The sequence below is a fragment of the Diabrotica undecimpunctata genome, chromosome 4, assembly GCF_040954645.1.
Source record: "Diabrotica undecimpunctata isolate CICGRU chromosome 4, icDiaUnde3, whole genome shotgun sequence".
In the NCBI taxonomy this organism is placed as follows: Eukaryota; Metazoa; Arthropoda; class Insecta; order Coleoptera; family Chrysomelidae; genus Diabrotica; species Diabrotica undecimpunctata.
Window position 1 is genome coordinate 130,880,404 of NC_092806.1, and position 26,748 is coordinate 130,907,151.

Sequence of the window (26,748 nt, forward strand, 5' to 3'; positions counted from 1 at the left end):
AAACCCATAGAGTACCAAAAAGAAATAGCAAAAAGAAGTACATTAAGGATGGAAATGGTCACGATAGAAACAAGAAAGGCAAATAATATCCATGTAAAACAAAGGAAAAAATTAAAGAGAGTGTTAAGAGAAAAGAAGAGAAAGCACATAGAAAATAAATTGAAATAAATAGAAGAGAACTACGGAAATAAAGAAGTAAAAAACCTTTATCCAGGCCCAAGAGATGAGAAAAGAGGATACCAACAAAAACCTATATTCTTTAAAAATAAAGCGGAAATAACTTTAAAACAGAGAAGAAGAAATCCTAGGGATATGGAAAGAATATTTCGACGAATTACTAAATGTCAAGGACAAGTAAAACAAAAAAATAGAAGCAGAAACAGCAAATAAACTCTTAGAAGATGTAGAAGACAATTCACCTAGCAAAGAAAAAATCGAAGAAATGATAAAAAAGTTGAAAAGTAAAAAATGCCCTGAAAGTGATAACATAACAGCAGAGGTGCTGAAGTGTGGTGGAACATTTTTAAATGAATAGATATACAAAACAGAATGCAAGCAATAGAAGTTTAGGCAAGGAATGCAAAAATATAGCTATACACAACAACGATACAGCAAGTATTTACATAGTGCAGTGAGACATGAACAATGACATAAAATCAAAATTTACTGGAAATCTAGGAAAGAAGAGTTCTGAAGAAGATATATGGGAGAATCCTGAATATAGCCTATGGGTGAAATCAAACGACGAGCTAAAGGAATTATACAATCAACCAAACATAGGGTGATTAAGGACCAGAGTTGGAAAGGCCACCTAGAGGCTGCCGGATAGAGAACTCCAAAAATCCTAAACTACATTATATCCTCAAAAAAGAAAAAATGAAGACGAGAAATATTTGAAAGCAAGAAATCGAAAAAATATGGAAAAAATGGGGCTAGAAGGTTGGAGAGGAAAAATGAACAACAGAAAGAAGTGAAGAAAAATCACATATCAAGCCACGGAAAAACTCAGCAGATAAAGAAAAATATTACCCTTCATTGGAAACCTGACAAATAAAATTATTGTCCTCTTCAAACCAAATACTAACATCAAAATTGGTAGGTATAGCTGTATTAATAACAAAAGTTTGTTTTCTCATATTAAGTGCAAGATACGAGCAATGTGCACTACAATCTACAAACTACCATGTCTAGACTGTGAAGGTTGCTATATTGGACAGACAAGCCAATAGCTAAAACAACGTATTACTCAGCACAAAAGTGACTGTCACAAAGGTAGAAATACACGCGCTATTATCGAACATTTCATTAACACAGTTGTTGACTATAATAGTTTGAAAATCTTACAAACTGTAAATAATTATAAAAACAGGCTATTTCTCAAAATGCGTTACATTACAAAAACAAAAAATGTAATAAACTGTAAAGCAGACACCAACTAACTGGGTAACATCTACTGTATAATCTGTAAAAACAATTAGAGAATTGAAAAACGTCAACTTTTTGACAAGTAACTAGAGGCAGAGGTTTTAATATTTATTAATTAAATGCGAAACTACAATTTTAGTATTTATTTAATTTATTCATAAAAATGAGCTTAAACTTAAATAAAATTAGTATGGTTGAATAGGTATTTTCAATACCTTTCAAACGAGGTATCACTGCCATAAGGTCCTATTTAAAATTATCTGTCACAGTGGCGCTGTAACGTCATCTGTCACTATTGCGTCACTTGTTATGAGTAGTTAAGAAGCCTACGTCTGTTTATTACATCGAGCAAAAAGACAAAAGAGGGAATGTAAAGGTAGTGGGGGCAAAAATATTGTTAGACAGGAAGTGCCATCTTGAGAGGCCAAATTAAACAAGGAAAGAGAGTCTTTCCTTGTTTAAGAAATCAAATTTAGTTGGGTTATGTTATTATTTGTCCCAATTGTCACATAAAATCTTATTTATATTGAAGTTTTTTAACAATTGTTTCACATTTTAGATTGTTATCGTTAATATTTGATTAAAATTTTCCTGTCTGACACATTCTGAAAACTATTTTATAGCTACTGTTAATAAGTGTCGGAAAATTTAAATTTGGCGCATTCGCATTTCCGGATATGTCCGCCATCAGAGGCCACTTTTTTGGTCGCCTTTTCATAACGATTAGATTTCCTCTTTTGTCTTTTTGCTCGATGGTTTATTACCTCCCTCCAAATTTCCCTATTATAAGTATAACCGTTCAAAACAAACGAGGGGGGAGACGGACTTTTGACTAGCACTGTATATACGCTACATTACGTAAAATTTTGTTTTAATTTCAGACCTGACAACAGGGAGCAGCAACTTGATAACAATGGATCTGAAAGTGAGAGCGAATCCAGCCAACGATCCAGTACAGGCAAAGATTTCGAAATTATAGAGCAGGAAGATGTTGAATCCTAAGCAATTAGAGGACTTTAATGTTTAAATCTTTGTGCACATACTGTGGTAGAAAAAATTATATCGGGTTCCCTCGTGCGATTTGAACTAATTTCCATATTAAATGACCTTCTAATGGCAAGAGTTTTAATAGTCCCTTTTATTTAAATAAGAAGACTATTTTTGTTTATCTAGGTGAGCGTAATCCTGAATAGAGTGTCATAAGAAGGTTTTAACATTAAATCTAAAATTCGTTCGACTTTGTATTAAAACAACATTTTATTCTTCATTATAAAATAAATATTGGTCATAGGGTATCAAAAGTTTTTTATTGACTACCTGTTAATAAGATCAAATTTGTTACAGTTCTCCTGCTTCATGTATTTTACAAAAACTTTTTTTTATTATAGTTTTTTAGTATTATATTTTTAATATCGAAAAGATCTTTACCTAAACATAGAATGTCTTTATTATTTCCTTTTAATTGGCTAATTTTTTCCGCTGGATGGAAAACTTCTAATTTAAATAATACATTTTGATAGTTCTGGGACACAAATTTAAACTGACTATTGATAACTTGAATTAGATTGTTATTCGATGGCAAGTAGTTCAAAGAGCTCGAAATGTACTTGGTCGGTTAGTTTGATTGATTTCAGGCTAATAAAATATTTTTATAGGGGTACTTTGGTTTTTTTCTTTGGATTATTTTTGTTCCTGAATACCAAAAGGTATACACCTGTGTACAGAGTATATAGAGACAAACGGTTCAATTCGTAAATGTAGTACTAACTAATAAACTATTATTTTATTTAAATATGATTGCATATTGTACTTTTCAACAATCGTTAAAAATAAGACCATAAAACTGTCATGTTGATTATTATCTCGGTAGTGGGGTAAAATGATCTGCTGGTAGTGGTGTATTTTAATAGATTTTTACCCGTAGTGAACTACGATTTTGGATCAAATATAAATGGGAATCAAACAATTACTTTTGTAGATCGCACACAGGGAAGATATTTTTTTCTATATTATAAACGTTTTCATTGAAACATTTGTCGCTAACAAATGTCATCATTGTAAGTACTTTCTAATTTTTACATCGTTAAATCCGCTATATGCAGCTAAGCGTTATCGTCTATAAGAATCACATTCCTCCATATAGAAAGTTAAGATTTAACCTTAGGGGTGGTTTTCTTCCTGTTAATATGTGTACAGGTTGTTCAAATGTTTCTGTTGATGGTAAAGTGACTACACGTGTGCATTGCGCTACATCTGTCTTCTTATATATACTTACTGTTTATGTTTGACCCATCTTTGGAGATGATTGTTGAAGTTTTTAGGGTTCATGTTCCATAAGCAGTTTTTTATTTTCTATGTTAACTTGTAAAGTTCTCTCCGCAGATATATCGTCCGTTGAAGCTCTAATCCTTTCAAAGAAAATTAGTAATTTGATAAGCAAATAGACTGGTCTTTAGGTCATTAGCGGAAGCGAATTCTAAATGATTTGCAGAATGTAAACATTTGTTTAAAAAAAATTATTTTACTGTCGATACCGACTGTCAACGTGTTATATATTTTTGGGGAGAACTATACCATTTACTTTTTTTGTAAATAATAATACTAAAGAAGAAAATGCAATAACGACCTTAGAAAACATATCTTATGGATATTATTGTCAAAAAAATATGTTTATTGAATTCGATAAAGTAATACAACAAATCTTTTCCCTAATTGTAATTGATATACTCTGTAATACTTTTATATTATTCTAAATGAACATTGAGAGTTTTTTTTAAATTTTTGTTTATTTTAACTGGGAAATATATAACGATTATAAAAATACTCAACATTTTCTATCAAAAATTTTTGAAGTTAATGTTCTGATTTTTAGTGAGATTTTTTAAAATCAATTTTAGTGGTTGAAATCAATTTTTTTGAGATTTATAACGAATCTTGATATTTTTTATAAATAAAGTACTGATACTCGGTTTAAAGGCACACTTTGTGTACTTTGACATTGACTTTCTGTTATTTTCTTTTTATAATAAATCATTTTGCTGAAAATTTCTTGAGAAAAAAGTTATATGTATTTCCGTACATTATGATTGTTAAAAGTACAAGAAAAATTAAAAGAATGTTTCACACCACGTTTTACGTAATACGTACGTACGTACAAACGTAAAAAACAACAACATAACCTAAAAATTGGATAAAATTAGATTTTCTTAGAAAAATTCCCTTCGACATAAGCTATAATTAATACAGTACGTAAATTTTTCAGCTGGACATATATACATTGAGGTAAGTGTGGCAACTGCTTTTTCTCAAAACCACTGCTGTCATCAAGGCCACAGACGTTTTAGTTTTATTTAACTTTTAGTATCAATTACTATTCTATTGCATGTGTTGCATGTGCATCGAGGGAGTTAATTCTGCAACGTAAATCTACGTAAATAATAAAGTTATTGTCATGCAGTTAAAAACCTTTGAAAAGCTTTATTGTGGAATATGTCCACCGAAAAACGAATAAGTATTATTCTAAAAGTAGTTAAACACAAATAAATAAATTATTTAAAGAAATTTAATAACAAACAATACATTCTACAGTACAAAAAACAAGTAAACTAAATAAAAGGTTCAAATATACCACCTTATTTTGCAAGACAATAACCTAGTTTGTATCGTAGCACATTCATTTCTTATTTTATTTTCTAAATCAACTAGATTTATGTGTTCTTTCGAGATCTTTGCCATAGATGGTAGATTTTCGCAGAAAAATCAATGGGAGCAAAATCGGGAGATCTCGTAGGCCTTTTAGTTTGGCTTTTTCGGCTTATAATGCGATCCTTAAAAATTGTGTTTAAATAATTTCTAACAAACATCTTCTAAATGTACATCTGGGAGATTCTGAATAGCTGGAATAATGATAGCTTGTAAAAGAGCAAGCTATTTAGCTGAATTCAGAACTCCCTCAAAAAAAAAAAAAAGAAAAATACCGTGTTCTGGAAGGATTGTGATGACCCCGTACTGAAAATGACGATTCATGACAAGGATATTTTGTATAAACATATAATTTTCGTGAGATGCATTCATTGCAGCTTCACAAAACTTCATTCTACGAAATTGATCTCCGGGAAATAACTCCTAAGTTTTTGAATATTTAAAACTTTATTAACTGTGATATGCGAGACCTCAACTCCTCGGCAACACTTCTAGTGCTTCTGGAGTTATCAACCTCAATGGGAGCACAAATAATTTCATCTCTCCTTTTGATTTCCTGCTTTCTTTTCGAGGTTATCTTTTTGCTTTTGTGACATTTTGTACAATCTTGTAAACAATAATGTGTTTCAATACTATTTACAATATTTGCAATTGTTTGTCTACAGGCTATGGGACTATTACTATTTTCGAAAGTAGTAGCAAAAAGATCTACACATTCTGACAAAGAATTGCCTTGATAATACCATTTAATTATTTGAACCTTTTCTGGAGAAGTGTAAATAAAAGTTTTAAAACAATACTCTTCGCTTCACTATCACTAACGCTTCGTGTGTTGTAATATTGGTATAGACTCGAGAAACCGCAGTTGCCACACTTACCTCAATGTATATTACCTATGTCCAGCTGAAAGATTTACGCACCGTATATATTTTTATTAAAAAAAAAAAATAATAATAAAGAGAAATAAAATACGACTTGTTTGATTCATGACTTGTTATAAATTCATACGTTTAAAAGACGGTTAAACAGAGAGAAACAATTAAGAGAGTATAGAACATCTAGTTTTTTGCAGTATATTTCATACATTACGTAGTTATGAACTTATCATAACTTATTTAATACTGCTCTGATACTTTACTGTTTTTTCAGACTTGCCATGATCTACTATCAATTTTTAATAATTATGATATGAACTAAACATTTATATTAAACATAAAAATTGCACACAAATATAAAGTCTTTAGGAAGTTTGTTTTCAAATTGCTCAAAACGCTTCATTACTGTTTTAATATTCATTATTAAGGTGGTAATGTCAACTCCACTGGTTATATCAGACGTCGAAACTATATTCCTATCAACGATACGAATGTGTTATTGCATATTATGTATTACAAGTAACTAATTTTATCGCGAAATTTTCAAACAAATTCGCGGATGCCTGCATATTGATATAGTTAAAAATAAAAAAAGAAAATTACTATTCTTATTGTGCGTTAAGGCAGAAAAATAACTAGTACATTAGTAGAAGCAAATTCTAAATTATTGTGCACGTTGAATTTGAAAAATAATTGTCTTTAATTGTAGTGATAGCTTGTTGTAGATTAAAGGCGGCATTTGTTTGAACTCGAACTATCGACGAGTAATATAAAATTGGAGTTAACTGTACACTATGATATTGGTAATCAAAATTTACCGTGTTGGTAACTGTACCTACAGTTTTAATTTGCAAATGGAATCATTAAGAAAAACTATAAAAATGATGCAAAGTCAAGGAAGTGTATCTTTAAACCAGGCTACTTTAATCAAATTATTTATATAGTATTTAAATCTCTCTGATATATAGTTGAAATTGACCTTTTATTTATCTGGTATAATTTTATAGTTGGTGCTATTTATTTTGAGAGTGTATACAGGGTCCACTCCGAAAACGTCCTTTTATCTTTATGAAGAGATTTTAAGGGGCCGACCTATTTATTATAGTTATTAAAATGATTTACGACAGGTTAATGCATTTAAAATTATATTAAATAAAATATTATGGTGTACACTTAAATATATAATTAAACATACTTGTAAATAATATTTATTTTAATTTGTCCATCACTTGTCTTAGCATTTGATTGCATAATGCTGCATATGGATTTAACTCGACAAGCTGAAAAATAAATTATGGTTTAAGTAACTTAGTATTTTTATTACATTATATTTGGAAGCTATCATGATCAACATAAACCAAAAATCTAACAATAACTCAACTTTATAGTAACACAAATCCAGAACTAGAATCCAGTGGTAAGAAACCACTAAGTTTCAGGTACCTTCTTCTTCTTTTTTCTTCTAATGGCGCTACAACCCTTTGTGAGTCTTGACCTGCTTAACAATGTTCTTATATTCTGCCCTGTCGGATACTTTCCTTCGCCACTGCCTGATGTTCATGGTTTTAAGATCCCTCTCTACGTCGTCTGTCCATCTTTTACGGGACCTTCCTCTTGTTCTGTTTCCTTGAGGCTTCCATCTCTGAACTTCTTTTACAGCTCGATTATCTGGCATTCTTTCTAGGTGACCAAGCTAGTTTAGTCGTTGTGACTTTACAAATCAAACAATATCTGCGCTCTGCATTAGTTCATCCAGCTCGTGGTTCATTTTAATTCTCCACGAACCATCGCTGCATTGGATTGGTCCAAATATCTTCCTTAGTATTTTGCGCTCAAATATTCTCAGTTGATTTTCATCAGTGGTTGAGAGGGTCCACCTTTCATATCCATATGTGACCACTGGTCTAATTACTGTTTTGTAGATTCTAAGCTTAGACTTACGATTCAGTAACTTACTTTTCATTAAGTCTTTGTATGCATAAAAGCACTTATTAGCTAGTTTCAGGTACCTACATTCTACAATAACAAAAATCCTCACTGAGGAAACAAATATTGCACAGCTGCAGTCTTAGATATAGAACAGCCATTTGATAGAGTATGGCACAATGAACTCTTATTCGCTCCGTGCGTGACCATGGTAGGGGTACTTTGAAACGATGCCAGCGTGCGTAGCGGCGAAATATGACACAATTGGACCTACCTTTTTACGCATAAATTTTATCAAAAATGTGTGCAAATACATATTGCGTATTTAATTGTGCTAATAATAGCAAAAATAGTAAGTGTAGTTTTAATAGGTTCCCAAAGATTACATATAAATTAGAGAAAAGAAAAAGATGGATCCGTGCTATTAATATGAAAAATTAAATATCACATAACTTCATTTTTATGCAATTGAAATAGGAAATATTTAAATAATTTACCTTAAATGATATTTTATAAGGCTTCAAGGCTGCAGAGTGCCTGATGACTTAAGCTTTTATATCGTAACTTTTACTATAACTGTTTTTAAATATATATGCTCTTTCACGTGAAAAACTTGATTTGCCAGTACTAGATTTTTCCCTCTCTTTTCCGTTTGTGGTTGAAAAGATATATTATGATGAATTTTGAGAAACCCAGTTTTTAATACTACATTTATTTTGTACATAAACTGAAAAAATATAATTAAAAAGTTAATTATTAATAATTGTCAATTTCGCATGAATTTAACAATGTCAAACATATGTCATATGTTTAACCTGAAAATTGGTAGGTCCAAAACTGTCAGATGAAGGCGGTAGGTGTCGCGTCAGTCACGCACGGAGCGATATTCACTTCAAAGCACCCTTCCAACTTCCTACTACCTCATTAAAAAAATCCTCATTTTCAAACTCCTCATCAAAATTTGATAGAGTACGGTACAATGGACTTTTATATAAACTTCTAAGCATCCATTAAAAAATCCTATGTCGAAGATCGTTACCTCCAAGCAGAATATAACTCAGCAACCTCCACGTACTCTCCCATTAAATCATGGGTGCCACTAGCAGCAGTGTGTTAGGTTCTATCCCTTACCTGATATTTACTGCAGACATCCCGTCCACAAATACAACAGAAATCTTTAACATTTTTCGATGCAACAATAAATGGCACGCAGATACCAGTCAAAGAAAGGAGACCCTGACAAGACGTGGGAATACACAAAGAAATTGATCACTGAAGCCATCAACACTACTAATCCCAAAGACAAAACAGCCAAGAAAAAACATTGGATGACTGAAGAGACTCTCAATCTTGTAGAAAAAAGATGAAAACTTCAGAAACGGTACATCAAATTCAAAACAAAAAGAAATAGATATATGCACCATAAATACAACTATAAAACACTCGTGCAGAAGGGACAAAAATAATTATATTAAAAACATATGTGTACAATTAGAGGAACATGCTGCATAGCGAGAGAATTCAAACCGTAGACACAGATCATCAAAGATAATGGTGGAAATACCATAACAAACCCAGACGGTATCGCAGAGGTGTGGAAACAATATTATGAAATACTATTCTCTAACAACGACCCAGACAATAATACAGAGAAAAGAAGTTATGAAAAAGAACCTCAAATATTGAAATCAGAAATTGAGGCGGCAATTAAAAAGCTAAAATTCAGAAAAGCAGAAGAAGAAGATGGAATAAAAGATGGCAAAGTAATGCTTAGAATTTGCAATGAGATCTGGAATACCGGAAAGTGGCAAAATGATTGGGGTAAATTCACGTTTATTCCCATATATAAAAAAGGTTCACCGACAGATTTCAGTAATTACCGTACATTAGCATTGATATCACACGCGAGCAAAGTACTTCTAACCATCATCAATGAAAGACTAAAATCAATTCTCTTACACAAATTCCCCTAGAACAATGCAGATTCGTCCCAGGTAGAGGAACAAGAGAAAATATTCTTAATATTCATGAAATTATCGAAAAATATCGAGAGTTTAACATAGAAACATATTTATGCTTTGTAGACTATTCCAAGGCCTTCGATGTCGTAAAATGGGATAAAATGTGGCATATACTTAGAGAAATGGGTACGCCAGAACATCTAATCTATTTATTACAAAAACTATATGTAAATAATACTGCTAATGTAAGAGTTAATAATGTGGTTTCGAAAAACTCTAAATTAAAATCTGGAAAAAAGAGGTTTAATCTTTGTATGTAGGTATATTTAAAAACCCTTAAAAGGGCTACATAAAAAAAAACAAACATTTTCGGAATAATAATTCCATCATCAGGTTAAAAAGCAGGTTAACATGCCTGAGCCACCAAAATACTAGGGTACAACCCTTTACAAAAAATGTACATGTTGTTTAAAAGTGAGTGATGTTTAATACTATTAGATTTAACTTCAGGCAACACATAACCATGCCTCACGTGAGTTCCTGAGTCCGGAGAGTAAACCTCTTCAAACGGACATCAGCTGGTAACTGGAGAGTTACCAGCTGATGACCCGTTGTGTCCTAAACCTAAATCTAAGTGTGTCATTTACTTAATATTGTAGTAAGATTCCATTTAAGTGTTTTGTTTGTGGTTGTGGAAGTTCAAAAAGCTAAATATCTTTTTTCAGGTAAGTAATTTTTGAAATATATCTATAAGTATATTCTTTTAGAAACATTAGGTTATGTTTTGATAGTCAGTGAAGCCGTTTTGTTTATTTAATAAATAAATTATTATAAATTATACTGAATACTTAACAATTTCAATTAAATGTTTTTTTTGTTATTAAAATCATAGGGCAGGGTAGGGTACGTGTAAGACATGAGAAATATGGGAATATGTGCTTGACGAAGGAAGGCGATGGATACGGACGACTGGAGAGAAATTCTTAAGGATGCTAGACTCACGCAGGGTTGTAAAGCCAGATTGATGGTGACATTAAGGAGAATGCTTTATCTTTAGTATGTAATTATATGATATGATACTAGTTAAGAGTTTTGTAATAAATGAGTATATCGGTAAAAATATAGCTAAATCATTAATAAAACCAAAGTAAAAGATGGCAAACATGCTGGGATAAGTTTGCTCACAATAAAGACGATTAGAAAAAAGAAAGGTATTCCTATATCCACAGATAATTTTTTTATATTGTGAACTGATTAATAGATATATAACTATATTTTTTGACATGCTGTTCAACATACCTGCTTTCTAGCAAATTTATTACCCATTTTTGCCGATGTCTCAAAATCTTCTCTTGCCAAATCTATCTTTTCGAATATTTTATGAAGTATACCTCTTTGGCAGTATGCCAAACTTAACGTTTTTTTGTGTTTATCTGAACATAGTTGTATGGCTTTGGTTACATCTTCAAATGCATCTAAAACAAATTTAAAAATTAGCCATGACAAGCTCTATATATATATATATATATATATATATATATATATATATATATATATATATATATATATATATATATATATATATATATATATATATATTTATATATATTTATATATATTACTTAATGGAAGCATTGCTTCCATTAAGTCCTCGTAGACACACCGTCTCAGGACTTGCAACTTCAACGTGGAGTCATATGTCACCATGTTACCTAATCCAACGGTAACTTTAACATCCTAATAATTTATAAAATATAATGTAAAACAAATGTAACTAATTATTTGTTAACGGGTTTTTACCCATGTATTTAGTGGCTACATTCATGTACTCCTAGACACTGATGATGGAATAATGGATTCCGAAAACGTTTTGTCTAAAACAGCCCGTTTGGGTTTTTAAAAATATATACCTTTTACAAAGGATTTTAATAAATTTTTTTAATATATGGTATACAGCCAAATACAGGAACGTAGATTCCTTGTGGAGATCGTTAAGTATTCCCTACGTAAGTAAAACTGGTATAAAAAGTCCAAAAAAAACAAAAAAGGTCAACTGCAAAAACTGTAACTTTCAGTGTTCAACCAGTTTTTCTGAAGAAGAACGTGACAAGTTATGCGCAAGTTTCTGGAAGTTACAGTATGAAAGGCAAAAGGACTTTATTCTATCTTGTGTTTCGTGGACTAAGCCAAAATATCGAAGGGTTCGTACTGGAACAGGCACTAAGAAGGAAACATCTAGGAAATATCATTTCCAGAAGAATGAGCACAGAATTCAAGTGTGCAAAGTATTCTTTCTTAAAACTCTTTGCATTAGCCACGGGCCTGTGGATACAGCTTTGAAGGGAGCAAATGAACATGGATTGTTTGCTGTTTCAGATAACAGAGGTCATCATGTTCCATCTAACAAAACATCTGAAGACATGATAGTAATAGTAAGAGAACATATTGCCAGCTTTCCTGCGATGGACTCCCATTATTGCAGAAAATCTTCAAAGCGACAGTATCTAGATCCAAGTTTATCAATTTCCAAGATGTATGACTTATGACGTCAATAAATGCAAAGAAGATAATAAACCATACGTTTCCGAAATTACTTATCGTCGTATATTTGGGAAAGAATTTAATTTATCTTTCTTTCACCCGAAAAAGGATCTTTGTGAAGTATGCGAGAAACACAAAAAGAAATTAATATCGGATGAAGATTACACAGCTCATATTGCGCGACGTGACGAAGCAAATCAACTCAAGGCCAGTGACAAGGTTAGAGCAAATGCAGATACTAATTTTATAAGTGCAACTTTTGATCTACAAAGCGTTTTAAATATTCCAACTTCGGCCGTTTCTCAAATGTATTATACAAGGAAGTTATGTGCCTACAATTTGACTATTTATGAAGCTGCGAAACCCAATAATGCTCACTGCTTTTCTTGGACGGAATTAAATGGTCAAAGGGGAAGTTGTGAAATAGGAACTGCGTTACTCTGCTGGATAAAAAGTATTCCAACTACTATAAAAGAAATTAGTGTTTTTTCTGATAGCTGCAGTGGACAGAACCGAAATCAATTTATTTCTGCTTTCTTTCTGTATATTGTACACCACATGCATTTTGATGTTATCCAACATAATTTTTTGGAGAAAGGGCACACATACATGGAAGTGGACTCAATGCATTCTGCAATCGAAAAAGCAAAGAAAAATGTATGCATCTTTACACACAATGACCTTTTAAACATTTTCCGACTTGCACGTTCTAATCGCAATAAAAATAAAAGTTGTAGTCCCTATAATGTTCAAGAATTAAGATTTTCTGATTTCATTGACTTAAAAGCTCTAACAAATACCTTAATTAAAAATAAAAGCAAAGATGAGAAAGGAAACAAGGTTGAATGGCTAAGAATACAATGCATGAGGTATGAAAAGGCTAATCCAGGATGTATTTTATTTAAATACAGACCTTCAGAGACCGAGTTTCATGTGCTTCGGGTAGCTGGAAGAGGAAGACCAACAGCAACGGCGATGGATCTACAGCCATTATATAAATCGTTGTTACCAATAACGGAAAAGAAGAAAAACAGTTTGCTTAAACTTATAACAAGTAGCATAATTCCACCTGAATATCATGATTGGTACAAGTCTTTGCCTGTGAATAATAAGGCGCTTGATAGAGTTCCAGAACCAGCAGTATCAGATTCAGATAGCGATATTGATATTGATTATTTTTATTGTATGTAAGCAATAAACATCTATACTACAAACAATTTTTTTATTTTTATCGGTTCTTACGTTAGTTTTACCATGTCAAGTTAGACATGCCCAAGTCATATTGGTTAATTTTATCTTACATCGGAAGTGACCAAGTCATCTTTATTGCATTTTTGTTAGTGTACCATAAGAGTTATTTTATTATTAACTAAAGTAAAATCCACAAGGAAAATAATTCCTGTAGCTGGCTGTATACCACGTATAACAAAAGAGGTTAGTCTTTGTATGTGGGTATATTTTATTTTATAAAAACCCTTAAAAGGGCAACATTACAAGCACGAACGTTTTCGGAACAACTGTTCCATCATCAGGTTAAAATACAGGTTACCATGCCTGAGCCACCAAAATATTTGGGTAAAAACCCTTTAAAATGTAATGTGTTACCAAAGATTGTACATGATGTTGATAATATTATATGATGTTTAATATTTTAATTAGATTTTACTTCAGGTAACATACACCCATGCTTAAGTGAGTTCCAGTGTCCGGAGAGTAAACCTCTTCAAACGGACTTCGGCTGGCAACTCCAGCAACTCCTTCAGTTGCCAGCCGAAGTCCGTTTGAAGAGGTTTACTCTCCGGACACTGGAACTCACTTAAGCATGGGTGTATGTTACCTGAAGTAAAATCTAATTAAAATATTAAACATCATATAATATTATCAACATCATGTACAATCTTTGGTAACACATTACATTTTAAAGGGTTTTTACCCAAATATTTTGGTGGCTCAGGCATGGTAACCTGTATTTTAACCTGATGATGGAACAGTTGTTCCGAAAACGTTCGTGCTTGTAATGTTGCCCTTTTAAGGGTTTTTATAAAATAAAATATACCCACATACAAAGACTAACCTCTTTTATTAACTAAAGTATTTGCCTCTAGATGACTAACCCTCGAAACATAAAACCTTCAAAACTGTGTAGTTATTATGTTCGATTTTATAGGCACTTCTAAAACTTTACACTTCATTTTCTCGAAACTACCTAAACATGACTTGGTCACTTTTGGCAGTATGCCGACGATATATATATATGTTATATGAGAAAATATTAACCTTGAACTAGCTTAAGTTCGCCGACTTCAGATTTCATCATCCCATTCCCATAGAAACCGCTGAGCACGCATTAGAACTTTGTACGAACCGTTGGCCAACATTCATGGGAACAGCAATTCAGCACTTCATACCAAACCTATAAATTACCATTCTCAGATGCCGGAATCACTCTTAGCTGCAACTTCGACCAGTCCAGTTATTGTAGTCATTTTAAATTAATTTAATTTTGTACTATTATTTAATATTTAATTTGTAACAAATAAAGTTCTTTTTTTAAAAAGTCAAATAAGTGATTAGTGATCTAACAATTGGCGCAAAGTCAGTAGGATCCGGTTAACGTTGCTAGAACACGTGTATACTCACTGGCAGCGGCGGATTCTCATCCCTTAACGGAACAAAGAATCTACGGAAGTCCTCACTCCTGTGACCTACGGAAGGAACACCTAGTGAAGCCCCTGGTAGCCGAGCAGAGAGAACAAGACGACCCTTAAAGAAGAAAGCATCTCCGAACAACCTCACTCCTGTAATCTACGGAAGGAACACCTAGTGAAGCCCCTGGTAGCTGAGCAGAGAGAACAAGGCGTCCCGATGTTCTTCTTTATGTAAGTGGATTTTGAATCATCTCGTTAATAATTTTGTTATAATAATTTACGAAATTGACTATACTGCAAGTCAATTAATCAAGATACATGAAAAAAATACAAGTTGATTATCTAATATTTGAAATTATTGATATTTCTTTACATACTATTTTATACTGATATTTTATTGACATATTTTTTTTTACTTGCTATATTTTGGTATATTTTTCTTGATATATTTTTATTTGGTATATTTGATACAGTTTTGTTGATATATTATTTGATATTTTTATATTGATACATTTTTGCCCTTTATATACCACCACATTTTTTTTTCTCCCTTATATACTGATACATTTTATATTTCTCCATACTTCTATTTTCATTTTCGTTTAAAAATATCTCGAAAAATGCCCGAGACACGTTCCCAGACTCAACAAGAGATCGAACCATACAAGCTTTCGGAAATATTTTCTATTATCCCAGAATTTGAAGGCGATCCGATTTCTCTTTCTACATTTTTAGATGCGTGCGACTGTGCTTTTAAAATGGCCACAGGCGATCAGCGCGTTCTATTAACGATTCACGTAAAAAATAAACTCAAAGGTAAAGCTGCACAGCTTATTAATTCTAGAAAACCAATTTCTTATACAGAAATAAAACAATTACTAAATCTACATTTCGGAGACAGTAGAGACCTGACCTCTTTAATACAAGACTTACAAAGACTAAAACAACTATCTAACGAATCTCCTCTAACTTTCTTTAACCGTTTACAAGTTCTGAATGCAAAAATGCACGCCTCGATCCAAGTAGCAAATTTATCCCCAGATCAAAAAACTGCCCAATGTGACTTAATCGATACCATGGCCCTAAACACACTTTTAACCGGTTTAGAACCTCGTCTAGGACAAATTATTAGGGCTAGTAATCCAAAAGATCTCATTGAAGCAAGCAATCGTATTAGACGCGAACTTCAATTGTCATATTTTGAAGAACAAAAATCTAATTCTAGATCTACTATTCCTAAATCCTCTCAACCAATGAGAAGACCCTCATCTCAGTTTACAAAATGTACAAATTGTGGCCGCATTGGTCATCTAAACAGTGAATGCCGCTCTTCACGTTTCGTACAGCCAAACCAAACTTTTTCTAGGCCACACGGTTACCAAAACCAATATAATAATGGACCTAACAACTATCAAAACAATCAGAACCCTAATAGGAATCAATATTCCTCCAACAATCCAAATTTCAACCAACAGAGACATTCCTTTTCATCTCAAAATCAAAATCAAAATCGTCCATCTGTTATTCAAAGAAACCCAAACTTCCAAAGAGCACATGTTTTAAACGAATACCCTGATGAAATGACGACTAACTATTATACAGACGATTACTATACAGATAATTATTATAATACCGATAATTATGAAAACTATGAAACGGATTATTATACAGAAAATAATCCGCAAACTGATAACTTTTACGAAACCAATAACACACAAAATTATTCGGATTTTCTTTCACTTCAGAATCAAAATCATCCTCCCAATCATACGAACCCCTCAACGGATATTACGAATATCCAAGAACAAATCCAAGCACTCAACTTAGACAACTTTCATCCGGATCTCAATTTTCCCGAACAGACATTCATGTAACCCCATTTCATACAATGAGTTCCAAAAATTTATATTACATTAACGATGCTACCAACACTTTTAAACTTTTAATCGACACAGGTGCTGGAATCACTGTTTTCAAAGAAAACACAGCACGCAATTATCATAATAGATTTCCTGAAAATGTTACTATTCAAGGTATAACCGATCAAAAATTGTTAATAACAGAATCTGTCCTGATTCCCTTCACTGACAATAATCCTCACAAAGTCTTTATTTTCAATTTAGACATTGATTTCGATGGCATAATAGGCCTAGACTTTCTAGATCATTATGAATGCGTAATAGATCTTAAATCCCGACAGTTGCATACAAATTTTAAAACTGTCACCCTTCACAAAGTAGGACACGAGACAAACACACCTCCTAAAGACAAAACACCGACACACCCTACAGAAACAACACAAAACGAACCTAAAATAAAAATTAAATCAGATTCTAAACAGGAATCAAATTTAAAATATCAAAACCCTATAAATGAAAAATATACTATCGTAAACAATCGAGATCAAGACAAAAATCTTGAAAGACCAGAGAGAAAACGAATAAAAGGAAAAAACAGAATTACCATTGACAGCCGGACCGAACAAATATGCAGACTAAAATGCAACTTATCAAATACAGATGCCATATTATCAGCTCAAGAAATAGAAAAAGTTAGATTACCTCATGCATTAGTCCATGTAGATGAAAATGGAGAATTCTTAACTTCCGTACTAAATGCTAATGCTATGCCGAAGACAATCGAATTTTCAGACATTTCAATCGAACCTTTCAAAAATTCGGAGACAATCCTATCCTACAACGGAAATGATTTTGAAGAACCCGTAGTAGATAGAACACGAATAATTAAAGAACAACTAAGAATTGATCATCTAAATTGCGAAGAACAAGAACTAATTCTAGATATATGTACTGAATACGCAGATATATTTTATGTCGAAGGCGACAAACTGACCTTCACAAACGAAATCAAGCACAAAATCGAAACAAACAACGCTAAACCTGTCTTCACTAAATCCTATAGATATCCTCAAATACATAAGGAAGAGGTAAAGACGCAAATTAATAAAATGTTAGAAGAAGGAATAATCCAGAAAAGTGTCTCGCCCTGGTCGAGTCCAGTCTGGGTCGTACCGAAGAAATCAGATGCGTCAGGAAAACAAAAATGGCGAGTTGTTATTGATTATCGAAAACTCAACGAACTCACAGTACAAGACCGTTATCCTCTACCACAAATATCAGAACTATTGGACCAACTAGGAAGATGCCAATACTTCACAACACTAGATTTAGCGTCTGGATTTCACCAGATTGAAATCGAGCCACAAGACATCCAGAAAACGGCCTTTTCCGTCGAAAATGGACATTACGAATTTGTTCGCATGCCATTCGGACTAATGAATGCTCCATCTACTTTCCAAAGAGTAATGGACAACATCCTCTTAGGAATACAAAACGAAAGATGCTTAGTGTATATGGATGACATAATTATCTACTCACCCACTATTCATGATCACATGTCACGACTAACAGAAGTTTTTAAAAGGTTACGAAAAGCAAATTTAAAAATACAGCCAGACAAGTGCGAATTTTTAAGAAAAGAAGTAGCATATTTGGGCCACCTTGTAACAGAAAATGGTGTAAAAACAAATCCAGCTAAAATATCTTGTATCAAAAACTTCCCGGAACCAAAGAACACCAAAGAAATAAAATCATTCTTAGGCTTAGCCGGTTACTATAGAAGATTTATTCCAAATTTTGCCAAAATTTCTAAACCCCTTACGAAACTTCTTCAGAAAGACGTACCTTTTATTTTTAATTCTGATTGCAAAGAAGCCTTTAACGAACTCAAAAATATTTTAACTTCAGATCCAATACTTATATATCCCAATTTTGAGGAACCATTTTTACTAACAACTGACGCTAGTGCATTCGCGATTGGAGCTGTTCTATCGCAAGGCCCTATGGGAAAAGATTTACCCATAGCTTATGCCTCCAGAACATTATGCGGTGCCGAAAAAAAATATTCGACTATAGAGAGAGAACTATTAGCTATCGTATGGGCAGTCAAACATTTTAGACCATATCTTTTTGGCCGAAAATTCACCCTGATTACCGATCATCGACCCCTTACATGGCTTTTCTCGATAAAAGATCCCGGAAGCCGATTAGCGCGTTGGCGCCTAAAACTCGAAGAATACAATTATAAAATAGAACATCGCGCAGGAAAAATAAACAGAAATGCAGATGCCCTCTCAAGGATAAAGATTAACCATTTCAAGGATTGTGCAAACTTTCAATCAAAAATCTCATTACATGCATCGAATGAAGATGACACGGAAACTCAAGAAAACGACGACGACGATGAAGAAAATATAGAAAAAATGTCCGAAGAACTTGACAAGTTTATCGAACTGTATAGAACAAAGTCAATAATAGATTATTCTAAAATTGAAACATCGAATACGGACTTATTAGACAAATCCAACAAAAATATTGTTACATTTTTTTGGCAAAATAAACTTGAAGAACTCCACGAGAACATAATGAATGACATATTCGAAGAAAACATGGAATATAGTAACCGAAGAATTAATATTGTACACAGCAAAACTGTAAAAGATCGAAAATATTTTATTATACCATTACCGTTTGATCCCGAACGAGTAATATCACACTTGTTTCTTGTACTTTTTGCAAATAAAGATCAATTCGATGAATCAAAAATATATTGCGTCGAAAATAATCTCGAACTACCTATCCTAGAGATATTTTCTTATATTTTTGCTGACAAAGAATTAAAATTAAGAATCTGTCAAAATATAATTAAAACAGCCAGCGAAGACGAAATCCCTCAAATTTTAGATCATTACCATTGCGGTAAAAACAACTTACATCGAGGAATAAACGAAACTGTCAGAAGAATAAAGCAGAAATACAACTGGAAGAATTTAACAAAAGATGTAGAGAAATTTGTAAAAGCATGTGAAATTTGCCAAAAAGTTAAGATTTGCAGGAAAAACTTAAGTGGACCACTAGTCATAACAGAAACTCCAAAAACACCATTCGAAAGAATAAATATGGACATATTCGAATACCCTACTAGGAACTACGCTTTAACTATTCGTGACGAATTGACAAAATTCACGCAAGCCTATCCTTTGGAAGACAAAAAGGCAGTAACAGTAGTCAAGACACTCCTACTCTTTTTTCAACATTATGGAACACCACTAAGAATTCATTGTGACTGCGGTCGAGAATTCGAGAATGCTATAATCAAAGATCTATGCGAATTATACGACATTAAACTAACATTTTCTAGCGTTAACCATCCACAATCTAATGGATCTATAGAAAGGTTTCATGCCACACTCTCAGAAATGATTAGAGCAAATCAAGCCGAGAACCCAAACGATCATCCCTTCACTATACTTCCTTATGCAATAATATGCTATAACAACACAAAGAATAAGACCCACGGTTTCACACCATATGAACTTATATTTGGGCACACTGCAGGCCGACCACCAGAAACTCTATACAATCAAAAAACACTAATGAGTAAATATATTCGAGACCTGAATAACCGCATGGAATATTTTTACAAAGTAGCCAGAGCAAAAACAGAAAGACAGAAAGAAAAGGCGAAAGTAAGATTTGACGAGAATATTTCAGAACGAAGACCTGATTTTAAAATTGGTGACAAAGTTTACGTAAAAGAATCCCAAATTAAATCAAAATCGGATAATCTTTTTAATGGACCTTTCGAAATTCAAGAAGTTTTTACAAATTCCGCAATTATCCTTAACCCCAAAACTAACCAAACCTCTAAAGTAAATTTTGACAGACTCAAACCTTATTTTGAATAATTTTCCTTTACAGATTCTATGGACTCCTTCCTATCGTCCAATCCCAAATTCTCCTCACTCCAATTAATAACACAATTGGAATATTTTTTCATGAAAAAGGAACTATACGAATATCTAATGACAAATGGACTTTACTTGTTTACAAAGAATTATTACCTATCAAAACTACAATATCCAATAATGACAGAATTTTGGAAAACCTGTTAGAAAATTTATTAACGTGGATACACCGAGAAAACTTGCCTTTCAAGCCGAAGTACAGACACATGTTAGTCTGCTAAAACAAATCTCAAACTCCGTTAATTTAAAATATAAAGAAATAACCTCTGACACAGTACCTTATAATAAACGCCTAAAACGCGGTTTAGTAAATGGTATTGGAACAATCTGGAAATCTATTACTGGAAATTTAGATGCCTCTGATGGCGAATACTTTAATAAATGTATAAATAAGATAAATTCCGATGAAACTCAAATTGAAAATCTCCTAAAAAATCAAATATCTGTTACCACTTCAGTTATAAGAACTTTCAACACTACAATTCAAAAATTGCAAATAGACGAAGAAACTTTTAACAAAGACTTAAAAACTATCGAGACTACACTTCTGGACATTAATAATGACATCTCCTTTTACCAAGCACAATTACAAATACTAGATTTATGTGAGTCCTTAATGGAAAGCTACGTATTTTTAGAAAATTATTTAAATGATATACTAAATTCTATCACATTCTCTCGCCTGCAAATTCTACATAGTTCTATTATTTCGCCCATAGACTTAATGGACGCATTAAAAGAAATCTCACAGTCATTACAAAATAACGTATTGCCTCTACCCACTTATATGTCAAATATAGCTCAGTATATTGACATAATAAAACTACAAGCTTATCAGCTTGATTCAAAAATTGTTTTCGTTCTCGAAATTCCGTTAGTTGATCCCGAAATATTCACCTTGTATCAATTATATTCAATACCAATATTAGATAATCAAACTGGTTTTCATCATTTACTTTCAACTGTTCATAAATACATAGCGCGAGATGATGATTCAATTTCATATGTTTTACCCATGGACACCGAAAAATGCAAACAAATCAGTCAAAACCAAAGAATGTGTACAGACATTCTTCCGTATCCCATAGACACAGATGCTATATGTGAAGCCCAGCTTTTGAAACCTCTCAGCAACTTACCAAAAACTTGCCAGATGTCCATGCTTTTGGCACAAGGTTACAATGTACAAGAAATTGACCGAAATTTATGGTTACTAACCATTTCCGATCCATTACCAGTAACAATCAAATGTGCAAGGAAAGACGTCACTACACAAATAATAAAAACAAATTCAATCTTAAGATTAATTCCCGAATGTATTGCATTCATTGGCAGTACCAGAATTCATGCTAGAGACCAAATTGAGAAATATACAAATATCACGTATAGAAGTCACCCAGTTAACGTACCCTACAGATGCTGTGACCATTTTGAGACAAAGAGTCACCTATCAAAATTGAAACCACTAAAACTCAGTAAAATCAACGTAGATGACTTAAATATTGCACAACACAAATTGGACCAATATTCAGAAGAACTGGACCATATTATGAGCCAATCATTCATTGAGGAACATCTACCCTTATTCACTATATCAACCTTATCCCTGATTATTATCCTAGTTATCTTATACCTTTTCTGCAAATACCGAACCAAAATATTCCCAAAAATTGCAATCTCCTTGTCCCAGGATCAGCCTCCAACTCCACTACCACGCAGAAATTCCATTAGACAGAAACTTCAAAGCTTAACCTCCTTCAGAAGAAGACCCAATGTCCAACAGGAAAGCGAAGCAGAAACACCAATTACTCTGTAAAAGTCAAAGCAATGGCATTGACTTTTCACTAATAAGGGGAGCTGTTATATGAGAAAATATTAACCTTGAACTAGCTTAAGTTCGCCGACTTCAGATTTCATCATCCCATTCCCATAGAAACCGCTGAGCACGCATTAGAACTTTGTACGAACCGTTGGCCAACATTCATGGGAACAGCAATTCAGCACTTCATACCAAACCTATAAATTACCATTCTCAGATGCCGGAATCACTCTTAGCTGCAACTTCGACCAGTCCAGTTATTGTAGTCATTTTAAATTAATTTAATTTTGTACTATTATTTAATATTTAATTTGTAACAAATAAAGTTCTTTTTTTAAAAAGTCAAATAAGTGATTAGTGATCTAACATATATATATATATATATATATATATATATATATATATATATATATATATATATATATATATATATACATATATATATATATATATATATATATATACATATATATATATATATACATATATATATATATATATACATATATATATATATATATATATATATATATATATATATATATATATATATATAGGAGTTCAAGATTCCATTAGACGTATAAGTTAAAGGCCCAAAAATTAAAATATATAACATAAAAATAACATTCGAAAAATAATCGTATTGATTCACAAAAAGTAATCATACCTTCAAAATTACGTAAATACTGTAGTATTTGCGCCCGATTGTTATACAAAGATGGTCTATTAGAGGCTATTTCTATTGCGTCGTTTATAATCTTCAGCGCACCTGTTAAATTTCCCTTCTCCGCTAGATTTACAGCTTCGATTTCCATTTGTCTTGTAATTTCTTGATCTTCAGGCAAAGTTTCTTCATCTGCAAATTAGAGTTTTAAAAAAGTTGTCGAAAAAATTAAATAATTTGTTATATTAAAAATTTTCTTCTGGTACTAATAAAGAAAAAAAGTACCTACGTATGTTACCATACTAAATATTTTCAGCATTAAAAATTTTTTTCATATGTTAAAATTTATAGTAATTACCTATTCTTTATTAATAGAAGATAAAAGGCAACAAGCTATACTAAGCTCTCATTAACCTGTATGGTCGCAAAGAGTACTTACAGTTGTTACCAGAGTGAAAAAGTATTTAATTTATTTTATTTTTAATTCAATAATGCATTATATATATATATATATATATATATATATATATATATATATATATATATATATATATATCTCAAGTTATATATGTTGACCCGAAACAAATGGTTTAATTTTTAGTTTATTTCTGGAATGTTTGACGATTCAGGGGGGAAAGACAATGCTAATAAAGTGGTTTTGCACCTTTTAGAATGGAAACTCAATGTAGGCCATTGCGTTTATATGGACAATTTTTACAGCAGTTTTGATTTAGCCAAAAATTTGCCGGAACTTTCAACTTACTGCACAGGAACTCTTTGAATTGACTGTAAAAATAATCCTGCAGAAGTAAAGCAAGAAAAAATTTTAAAAGGTGCAACAATTGCCCGTTGCCAAAAGGAGGTATTAGTTGGCAAATGGAAGGATAAGAGAGACGTTTACTATATAACAATAGAATGCCAAAACACCTTACAACAAGAAGAGGACAGCATGTAATGAAACCAGAGCCTATTATCAGATATAATAAAAATATGTCTGGTATTGATCGAGAAGACCTGATGCTTGCCTATTATCCGTGTCAACGAAAAACTGTACGAAGGCCAACAAAAATATTTATACATATTATGCAGACGTTGGTTATAAATGCCCACATACTATACAAGTATTCTGAAAAAAAGATTGGTATTTACGAATTTTGTTTAGAACTCTTTAGATAACTTTTAAAAATTAATAATTCTGAAGACAAACGTGTTACAAAAGATCACCTAGTAATAAAACGAGAGGTAAAAGATCTAAAGGGAAAAGTTATAAGAAAACGCTGTAAAACTTGCAGCAAATGAAATATCCGTAAAGATATAATTTACGTGCTGAAGCTATTTTCTTGTGGCATTTTAAAGTAATTACTATTTAAATGGGAATAAGCCACAATTAAAGGTTAAAGTACGTTTATTGACGTTTCAATTTCCACTTCGGAAATCGTTCTCAAAATACAACAGTAAATTAAACAAATTTTGTTTTTTTGTTACTTAGTGAAAAATTCTTCTAATAATTTAATTTTATCTGACTCATCTATATTGACAATTCAGACATACATTATACATTTTAAAGTAGACGACTTTAAAATGATATTGCCAATATTGTTGAGTTGCGTTCCTGGGACGACTTTACTTATAAGATAGTTCATTTGATTACATGAAATCAACTTTAACTTGAGAGTAATTTGGTAAGTCAGTAACATATAGAAGATACATCATTTATGTTTTTTAAATAACAAACATATAAAATCAGAATTTGGTGTTTATTGAAGGTAAATTAAATGCACGACCAAATACTTACCATGTCGGGATAGTATTATGAGTTTTTTTTCCTGGGTTTTCCCTCATAATTTACTATGGAATCACTAACAGGAGAATTTTACTGTCATCATGACACGTATTTGTCTTTTTAAAGACGAATTACATGCTATGATCTTTTCTGACGGATATTCTCAAGTTCAAGTTGATTTCATGTAATCGAATGAACTATCTTATAAGTAAAGTCGTCCCAGGAACGCAACTCAACAATATTGGCAATATCATTTTAAAGTCGTCTACTTTAAAATGTATAATGTATGTCTGAATTGTCAATATAGATGAGTCAGATAAAATTAAATTATTAGAAGAATTTTTCACTAAGTAACAAAAAAACAAAATTTGTTTAATTTACTAATGTTTGTATTTTGAGAAAGATTTTCGAAGTGGAAATTGAAACGTCAATAAACGTACTTTAACCTTTAATTGTGGCTTATTCCCATTTAAATAGTAATTAATATAATTTACGAATGCAAAACCTGTCCCGATACCCCTGGATTGCTGTCAAATATCTTGTTTCATATTCCTATATTTTATGTTATTTTGTATTTCTTGTTTTGTTTTGTATTAGTAAATAAATGCTTTTATTAAAACTAACGCGTTCGCCAACAACCCTTCTTTTATATAAGTGCATTCATTTTAAAATACTTAATTTATTCGAACTTTTCCAAAAAATAATAAAATGTCAATGTATTAATTAAACAGTAAATGTATTAATCAACAGTAAGCGGCTCTTGGTAAAAACCTACCCAGAATAGGTCGACAGTTAACGCATTAAGTGGTACATTTCTAGAAATAATCATTTTTTATAGTTGCTTTCTACCTCGAAGATCTCGGCATCTGACAAATTAAATATAAGGCCTGTTGTGTTGGTCTGTTGTGACATTGACCGTCATATAAGTCTGAGTTGTATATTAGTTGCTTGAGAATTTTACTAGGATATCCGTTATTCAAAAATATGTTCTATAATGTTTTTAAACTCTTTTGTATGAAAATATCATTGCTAATGTGCAAAATTCTTCATCGCAACAACAGTCTTATGTTTTTGGCTTTTTGAGTGCTGAGAAATAATTTATAAATCTTCCAGAGTCAGTTGGTTTTTGATACCAATCCAAAATGATCTTATTCTCTGATGTGCTTGTAACCTTAGTGTCTAAAAAAGGAACATTTTGTTCTTGCTCAACTTCAACGGTAAATTGTAGGTGTTTTAGCAAATTACCTTTCTTATATATTATAAATTTGTTATACTTCTAAGAGCTGCTCTGGCTATATTAAAACCACCATTAAAATATATAAATTAATTAAAAAAGCATGCATAAATACAGCAATCTGTAATATTTTACCTTTCAATTCCTCACAACAATCGATACCTTCCCCAATGGGCAAATGTGGATTAAAAATACAATTCACAATGGCATTATCACGTTCACTTAAACGTTCACTCATCTTTAATATTCGTACTTACAGTTTATATAAATTAATAAAATTAAAAATAAAACACAGAAACCGTCAGCGGGGTCAATATGTTTATCGAACTATTGCAAATATTTC

At 32.0% G+C, this 26,748-nt stretch overlaps 2 protein-coding genes across 2 annotated transcripts in view; one reads left to right on the forward strand and one right to left on the reverse strand.

Moving 5' to 3' along the window:
- Positions 1–3,085, forward strand: part of Trp1 (translocation protein 1) — a 29,673-nt gene extending 26,588 nt beyond the window's left edge. The window contains exon 7 of the mRNA XM_072530263.1: positions 2,307–3,085. Within this exon, the coding sequence (XP_072386364.1) occupies positions 2,307–2,427 (121 nt within the window). The 3' untranslated portion in view covers positions 2,428–3,085. The remainder of the gene's footprint in view (positions 1–2,306) is intronic.
- Positions 3,086–6,064: 2,979 nt separating this feature from the next.
- Positions 6,065–26,697, reverse strand: LOC140440024 (tetratricopeptide repeat protein 36 homolog). Its single transcript, XM_072530264.1, has 4 exons — positions 26,541–26,697; positions 23,392–23,580; positions 11,189–11,364; positions 6,065–7,282 (listed from the first exon to the last, which is right to left on the reverse strand). The coding sequence occupies exons 1-4, from the start codon at positions 26,641–26,643 to the stop codon at positions 7,211–7,213; spliced, it is 540 nt and encodes a 179-aa protein (XP_072386365.1). The 5' UTR covers positions 26,644–26,697; the 3' UTR covers positions 6,065–7,210.
- Between the last annotated feature and the right edge of the window lie 51 nt (positions 26,698–26,748).

Excerpts from the sequence above, each read along its gene's own strand:
- LOC140440024 (XM_072530264.1), bottom strand. The coding sequence starts at position 26,643 with ATGAGTGAACGTTTAAGTGAACGTGATAATGCCATTGTGAATTGTATT. Across the intron at positions 11,365-23,391 it reads GTATTTACGTAATTTTGAAG|ATGCATTTGAAGATGTAACC; the intron begins GTATGATTACTT and ends AATTTGTTTTAG. Across the intron at positions 7,283-11,188 it reads ATAAATTTGCTAGAAAGCAG|CTTGTCGAGTTAAATCCATA; the intron begins GTATGTTGAACA and ends TTTATTTTTCAG.